The 8077-nt window shown below is 67.4% G+C and overlaps 1 protein-coding gene across 1 annotated transcript; it reads right to left on the bottom strand.

Annotated features, from left to right (window-relative positions):
- Window positions 1–487: 487 nt before the first annotated feature.
- EMIHUDRAFT_451814 (hypothetical protein) lies at window positions 488–2088 on the bottom strand (the record flags this gene model as incomplete). Its single annotated transcript, XM_005766774.1, has 5 exons — window positions 488–856; window positions 1058–1098; window positions 1178–1610; window positions 1676–1774; window positions 2062–2088. 5 exons carry the CDS (start codon window positions 2086–2088, stop codon window positions 488–490), a joined length of 969 nt encoding a protein of 322 aa, XP_005766831.1.
- Between the last annotated feature and the right edge of the window lie 5989 nt (window positions 2089–8077).

Below are 8077 nucleotides of genomic sequence, written 5' to 3'. Positions count from 1 at the left end.
CTGGGGGGGGGGGGGGGGGCACCAGAAGTTGACATCGCGGCTCTCGGTTTGGAGCGTGCACGTGCCCTTCTTGAGCCTAACGGTGCTGGGGTGGGGGTGAGGAGATAGAGCAGGGCATTCCGGGGGCACCCACGTGTGGCTGCTGTGCGCGGGGAGCGGGGTGTGCGCCCTCTGATGTCGCCTAGCGACTCGGGCACGATCCTGTGGCGCGGGGAAAGAGCGGCGGGGCGGGGGTGGGAGCGGGACTAGGGGTGGGAGAGTGGGTTTCGGGGAGAGTGCTTCGTATGTGCGCCACGGCGGAACCTCCCGCGTGCGTGTGGGTGCCCCTCCCCCTCTACTGCCCCTCTCGCGCGAGCCCTCAAGCTGAGGCTCCTCGCTCTCACCCGTAGAGCTTGGTGCGGTCCACGGCCAGGTACTCGAGGCCGCTGAACATGTCGACCGAGGCGGGAAGGGTGCCTGTGTGGGCGGGAACACCCGAGCCGCGCAGTCAGCCGGGCGTGCGGCGCGGAAGTGGCGGGCCCGCGAGGGGCGTCTCTGCGCCCGAGACGTCCGAGTTGGACAGGTCGAGTGTCTTGAGCTTGGGCACCGCCTTGTCGAGGCTCGGGATGGTGCCGCCGACCTTGGTCCGCTTGAGGTCGATCTTTGTGATGGTGTCGTGCGAGAGGCACTCCGTAGGCAGCGTGCCGGAGACCCGGTTGGCACGGCGGAGGACCAGCTCCTCGAGCTTCTCGCCCTTGCACAGCTCCTCCGGCACGCTGCCCGAAAGGCCGACCTCCTCGAGGATGAGCAGCCTGAGCGGCGCGGTGATCTTGCTCGGCAGCGTGCCAGAGATGCGCGTCTTCTTGGCGGAGATTTCCTGCGCGGCGGGAGGGGGGAGAGACGCGCTGGCCTAGCGTCTGGGCTGCGGCGTGGCGTTGTGGAGAGCATGTGGAGCAAGGAGGAGCGGCGGCGGAGATCCGAGCGCGGGATGGTTTGCGGCCGAGCCGAGGGCGGCGGAGCCGAGTGCAGCGGTGCCGAGGGCGGCGGAGCCGAGTGCGGCGGTGAGGAGCGGCGGCGCCTCGAGTGTGGACAAGAGGAAGCACTCGGGCGGCAGCGTTCCTACGCGGGACACGGCCCCGGACCACTCGTCACCTGGGCCGCCCGCCGAGCCCGGACCTCCCGCCGGCGCCGCGCGCGCCCGAGAGCTTCACGTTGTCGTCGAGAACCAGTTTCCTGAGCGAGCCGTCCGACCTGTGGCACAGCTCGCCCGGGACCGTCCCCGAGAGGCGCTTGGAGAGGAGCGTCACCTTCTCCAGCGCGGGAAGCCGGCCGAGCTGGTGCGGAATGGTGCCGCTGAACTTGCCGGTGGTGAGACTCAGCTTTTGGAGCGCGGTGAGCTGGGTCAGTTCCGCGGGCAGCGTGCCCGAGAAGGAGCGGTCCCCCTCCTTGCCCAAGTCGAGGGACTCGAGTGTGCCGGCGAGCGGTAGCAGCAGGGCGCCGGGCAGCGTGCCGCTACTGCCAAACTCGGTGCCGCCCCGGAATTTGATCTTGGTCAGGGTGGCGCCCGCTTTCCACCCTTCTTTTTGGCCGAGGGGCGGGCTGGGTGAGCCATCCGGCTGCGTGCATCTCACCTGCGCGCGAAGGGCCTGGCCGTGAGGGCAGGGGAGCGGCCTGCGGCGAGGGTGAGAGCGCACACGTCGAGAAAGGCGCAGCAGGTCGAGCTCGTGTCCTTGAAGGACGGCGATTTGTCTTTCGCGCCGATGGCATCGTAGAAGCCGCGGAGCGCCTTGCAAGCCTCGGGCGGGGAGGCGACGAGGGCACAAAGGAGGGAGGAGATGACCATTTCGGCAGTTGCCGTGATGACCAAATTGGCGCTGTTCACATACACCTCCGGAGCTGTTCACATAGAACACCCCGGGCCCGAAATCGCACAGAGACAGTCACTGTTCACAGAGCCAATTTGGGAAGGAAGGCTTGCCTTCTTTAAGAATTCTTTTTGGTGTACCTGTGTTTTAAAGCAATAAAGGGACGAACCACGGGACGAACTTCCACACAGAATTTCACTAGCAAGCTCGCTCGCACAGCACTGCGCACGGGACTGTGCTGCATTCCATGAAGGTAATCCTCGTCGACCAGTATGTATGTAGGAAGGTGAAATGCAGTCGCCCTCACTCCCAAGGACCCGAACCCGGCTCAATCACCATACTCGAGTAGAGGCCTCAGCTTCGCAAAAAAGACCCGATGCGCGGCGGCCTGCGACGGCCCGGGATGAGCTCCCCACGATGCGACTAAGCGAGATCAATTGACCTACTGGACCTATAGTCCACCCCTATCATGTCTATACTGACTGCAGACGACCACATGCCACACAGCATCACGCACAAGCACAAGACCCGGGATCGCAGAAAAGACCCGCGGTGCTCACACACACCCACGCGCTCGTGCATGCCGAACCAGCTCTAAAAAAATACCACCGGAAGCGCCTCGCCGAGGCGCACAATAGTCCTCAGTCTGGCGAAGGCCAATTCTGTCATCCTGGGCGTCAGCAGCGTGCGACGACAGCGGTCTTCGCTGCGGAGCGGTCTTTTTTGCGAGGCTGAGGCCTCTCGGGCAAAATTTGTTGACCACGGCTGTGAGCACATCGGCAAGCGAGTCACGCGCCGCTTCGAAGGTGTTAATGTCGGAGGCGTCGTGATCGCGTGGGCCCCGGCCGACGGCCAAGATGAGGCGCGCTACCGCGTGCATCACGACGACGGTGATGAAGAGGACCTCGATCGGCAGGAGCTGGAGGACGCCTTGGCGCTGGCCGCCAATACTCAAGGGCCGATTCCTCGCCGTGCCAACCTCATTCTTCCAGGTCGAGGCGGGGTTCTACCTGGCGCGATGCACTAGCGTCAGCGCCGGCGGCTGCGTGTGGCTGAGGTACGTCTCGGACAACTACTCGCACTGGGTGCCGCACGCGATCGCGAGCAAGTGGCTCATCAGCGACAGCGAGGCGCGCCGAGGCGACTGGGTTGGCTCTGGCGGCGTCGATATTTCGCAGCCGGTGCCCAGGCTGAGGATGTGGGGGAGGCGGATGAGGCGGGCGAGGCGGGCGAGGAGGGCGACGGTGAGGAGCAGGACGTCGCTTCTGCCGCCGCCCGCCGAGACCTCGCGCAGCGCAGCAGCGGGCGGCGCCGCTCGGTGCCCGCTCGCTTCGTGGCGGAGCCCTCTTTGCAGGGCGACGAGTCGCAGCTCGAGTTCGTCGAGAAGCTGCTGCTGCCGGCCGCGCAGGAGGCGGTGCCACAGCAGCATGCGGTGGCGCCGCCGCCAGAGGCTGCCATGAAGTTTGGAGTCGGAGATGCGGTGCTGGGCAAGTTTGGCCCCGACGACGAGGGCAGGACGGGCGGCGTGCTCGACAAGTGGTACCGCGCCGTCGTCCGCGCCGTCAACGCGCCTCTGATGCCGCCGGCCGACCGCCCTGCCGTGAGCAGCGCCTCTTCACACCTCCGACTCTGTGACGGCCTCAAGCCGGCGGTCGGCACCAAGAACGCGCGGCACCATATCGTCTGCATCCAGAACGCGGTCGAGCAATCCGCGCTATTCGAAAAGGCGCTGATCGACATGTGGGCGGCGAAGACACCGCAGCAGGCGCACGCCTTCCTCTCCAAGCCCGACGTCACCGTGAACAGGCGGACGGCACGTATTCCCTCGAGTACGAGGACGGCGACAGCTGGGAGCAGGTGCCACGCGTGCACGTGATGGCGCGGAAGTGTCCGCGCGGCGACGAGGCGTCTTCGGCATCGATGGAGGCGGAAGAGCCGGCAGCAGCGCAGCGAGGCGGCGGGGAGAAGAAGCGCGGCCGCCCGTTGGGGAGCAAGAAGGCGAAGCCCGCCAAGAAGGGGGTGCCGAAGCGGGGCGCCAAACCGAGAGGCAGGCCTCCGCACGGGTGCTCGTGGAGCGAGAAGCAGAGCGCGTACGTCAACGACGAGCAGGCGGGCGTTCGGCGCGCCGCGGCGGCGGAGTCGGAGGAGGAGGCACAGGCGGAGGAAGGGGAGGGCCCCGGCACGCCTCCCGGCACGCCGCCGCCGGAGGCAGCGGCGGCGGCGGCGGCGGCGGCGGCAGAGGAGGAGGAGGAGGAGGGCGAGGAGGGCGAGGAGGGCGAGGAGGGCGAGGAGGGCGAGCAGCAGCAGCAGCAGCAGCAGCAGCAGCAGCAGGAGGAGGAGGAGGAGGAGGAGGAGGCTCCGGTGGCGGAGGCGGAGGGGCTGAAGCTGCACCTCTCGAGCAGCGGCAGCACCGGCTACAAGGGCGTGTTCCAGCACCACTCTGGCCGCTTCCAGGCGAAGCACAGGGTGGGCGGAAGGCAGGTCCACATCGGCATCTTCGGCACGGCGGTGCAGGCGGCGGTGGCGTACGCGCGGGCGGTCGGCGAGTACCAGCCTCAACCTCCTCCGACAGTGGCGACAGAGGCGGAGGGGCTGAAGCTACACTTGTCCGACAAGAGCGCTACCGGCTACAAGGGCGTGCGCGAGATGGAGTCCGGTCGCTTCTACGCCACTCGCAAGGACGGTGGACAGGACGAGTACCTCGGATCCTTCGACTCGGCGGTGGAGGCGGCGGTGGCGTACGCGCGGGCGGTGGGGCAGGCGAAGCTGGAGGCGGGCGAGGAGGAGGAGGAGCAGGAGGAGGGCGATGAGGAGGAGGGCGGTGAGGAGGAGGGTGGGGAGGAGGAGGAGGAGGAGGAGGAGGAGGAGGAAGAGGAGGAGGAAGAGGAGGAGGAGGAGGGGGAGGCGGAGGAGGAGGGTGGCGCCCCAATCTACCAGGTCGACAAGATCGTCGAGGAGCGCGTCGAGGGCGGCGGCCTCGAGTACCGCAGTGGAGGCATGTCCAGCACACGTCCATGACACGTCCGAGACATGTCCCATAGGCGGCGGCCTCGAGTACCGAATCAAGTGGCGCGGGTGGGGCAGCAGGTGGAACACGTGGGAGCCAGAGGGGCACATCATCGACCAGGTCATCCTCACGGAGTGGGAGGAGACCAAGGCGCGCCGCACGGCGTCGGCCGCCCGCTCCTCCGCCTCGGCCCCCCACCCCGACGAGCGCGACCAGCCTTTGCTGGCGGAGGAGGCGGAGGGGCTGAAGCTGCACTTGTCCAGCGGCAGCAGCACCGGCTACAAGGGGGTGCGCAAGCACACCCAGCAGGCTGGCCGCTTCGAAGCGCGTCACTGCGCGGGGAGCAGGACCATCTACATCGGCGTCTTCGACTCGGCGGTGGAGGCGGCGGTGGCCTATGCGCGGGCGGTCGGGCAGGCGCAGCCGGAGGCGGGCGAGGAGGAGGGCGAGGAGGAGGGGGAGGAGGGCGAGGGGGAGGGTGAGGAGGAGGAAGAGGAGGCTCCGGTGGCGGAGGCGGAGGGGCTGAAGCTACACTTGTCCGACAAGAGCGCCACCGGCTACAAGGGCGTGTGCTATGAGCACCAGCACGGCCGCTACCGAGCAACCCGCACTGAGGGGAGCAGAACCATCTACGTCGGCATTTTCCACACGGTCGTCGAGGCGGCGGTGGCCTACGCGCGGGCGATGGGGCAGGCGGAGCCGGAGGCGGGCGAGGAGGAGGGGGAGGAGGGGGAGGGGGAGGACAAGGAGGCTCTGGTGGCGGAGGCGGAGGGGTTACGGCTGCAGCTCTCGAGCAGCAGCAACACCGGCTACAAGGGCGTGTACGAGCACGCCTCTGGCCGCTTCCGTGCGAGGCACCAGCTAGGCGGGAAGCAGGTCTCCCTCGGCGTCTTCGACTCGGCGGTGGAGGCGGCGGTGGCCTGCGCGCGGGCGGTGGGGCAGGCGCAGCCGGAGGAGGAGCAGGAGCAGGAGCAGGAGCAGGAGCAGGGCGAGCAGGGCGAGCAGGAGGAGGAGGAGGAGGAGGAGGAGGAGGAGGAGGACGGCGGTGAGGAGGCTCCGGTGGCGGAGGCGGAGGGGCTGAAGCTACACTTGTCCGACAAGAGCGCTACCGGCTACAAGGGCGTGCGCGAGATGGAGTCCGGTCGCTTCTACGCCACTCGCAAGGACGGTGGACAGGACGAGTACCTCGGATCCTTCGACTCGGCGGTGGAGGCGGCGGTGGCGTACGCGCGGGCGGTGGGGCAGGCGGAGCCGGAGGAGGAGGAGGAGGAGGAGGGGGAGGAGGAGGAGGCTCGGCCGGGCGGGCCGCTCACCGCTGCCGACGCATTCGACGGCGCTGCGGTGGTGGTCTACTTCTCGGACGTGTCTCGCTGGCGCCGCTGCCGCCGAAGGCCGAGAGGGGGGAGCCCGCCCCTCCCTAACCTTCCCCTCCCCTTTTCTTGCAGGTACCGCGGCGAGGTGACGTCCGTCAACAACGACGGCACCTTTGGCGTGGCGTACGAGCTGTGAAGAGACGCTGTTCACACCTGCAGCTGTGAACAGGCACCTTTGGCGTGGCGTACGAGGACGGCGAGGAGGAGGAGGCGGTGCCGCTGGAGGAGCTCTTCCACGAGCTGCAGGCGAGATTCGCCGAGGTTAGTCGAGATTCGCCGAGATCCGGCGCGGAGATGCGCTTCCCTTCACACGAGGCGCCGGCGGGCGGCGGGTCGAGCCTGCAAGCGCGCCTCTCTGGCGCCTCTTCCCCGACCGCTTCTCGGAGCCCGTCCTCTAGGCGTGGCCACCGCCTGCCTCGTCCCCGACCCCGGCTGCTCCACCACCAGCGGCGCGCCCGCCCCTCGGCATGCCGGCCGTCGAGCGAGCACTCGAGGGCGTCGGGCTGGAGCGCTACGCGGCGGCGTTCGACGAGCAGGGTGCAACTTGCGGCGCTAGACTTGCCCGAGATCACCCGAGATCGCCCGAGATCACCCCGAGATCACCAGAGATCACCCGAGACCACCAGAGATCACCCGAGACCACCCCGAGACGCAGGTTACGACGACCTCGGCTACCTGCTCCATCTTGAGAGCTAGCGAGCGAGCCATTAGTTAGATAGAGGAGTGCGCGAGCCGAGATGTGTGGGGGCACGCAGCGCATATTTTTCGGTCTCTTCTTTGGGAAAGAATTCTCACCGTGGTCATATGTACGGCTTTTTACGGGGCCCTCTCGCGCTCGGACACCGACGAGACGTGCAGATGTACCTGTTCGAAACCTTCGGCGGGTGGTGCAACGCGGTCAAGCGGCTGTTCTACCAGATGAAGGACAAGGTGCGCAACAAGCTCTCGAAGCGGCAGCACGAGGACGAGGCGAGCTGGTCGACGCGGTCGTGGCTGTCGCTGCAGGCCCAGCGCATGTCAGTCGCGCTGCAGCTCGCGGCGGCGGAAGAGATTGCGACCGAGCTCAGGCTCGCCGCGGCGTCGGAGGACGCCGCCGTCGCCTAGACTCCCCTGCGTCACTACCTACGTACGTACGTGCCTCCCCGTCTTTGTAGCCTGGCGTTTGTGCCCCGTTTGTGCCGCGTCCCGTGCCCCCGAGTTCATCTTATAAACATTACGGGGCCCTCTTCGCTCTTGTGGCGCAAATTGCGACCATCATGTGCACCGTCCGTCAAACCCCCAAATACGGCGGCGCGCCCTGCCCAAGGCACGAAACGGACCTTGCTCAGCACGAAGCGCCGACCGACATCGGTGCTCGCAATGCCCGCCCACCCTGACGACGATGGCACTCGACGTTCCTGCACCTTCTTCATGCTGGAAGCTGAGTTCGTGCGCAAGTTCCCAGGCAAAAGCCTGCCCTTCTTCCAGGAGCTCCGTGACAACTTCACCGCTGACGAGCCGCTCGTCAAAGTGGCGCTCGACTACGCTGACGTGGTGAAGGGCACCCACATTGAGACGACTCTGGCAGTCTCTCACCGCTGGATGCAGCCGGACGATCCGGATCCCGGTGAGGTGCTCGATCGGTTGGTGCCGGCCCCGCTGCCCGGGTACGAGGAGGTGCACAAGACTCTCATGGGCCATGGGCATGGCAAGCTGGCCCGCGCGCTTTTCAAGGACGTCAAGCTGAGCGGCGAGGGGGCGTTTGCCTCCGCGGAGGAGCAAGCTCCGGTCGTCTCGACCGCCAAGGGCGACACCGCGGTGCAGACGCTGGCTCCAGGCAGGTGGAAGCTGGCAGAGATCCACAAGGGCGCGTC

This window comes from Emiliania huxleyi, assembly GCF_000372725.1.
Source record: "Emiliania huxleyi CCMP1516 unplaced genomic scaffold EMIHUscaffold_50, whole genome shotgun sequence".
Classification (NCBI taxonomy): Eukaryota; Haptophyta; order Isochrysidales; family Noelaerhabdaceae; genus Emiliania; species Emiliania huxleyi.
This window is presented reverse-complemented; position numbering and strand designations above follow the sequence as displayed.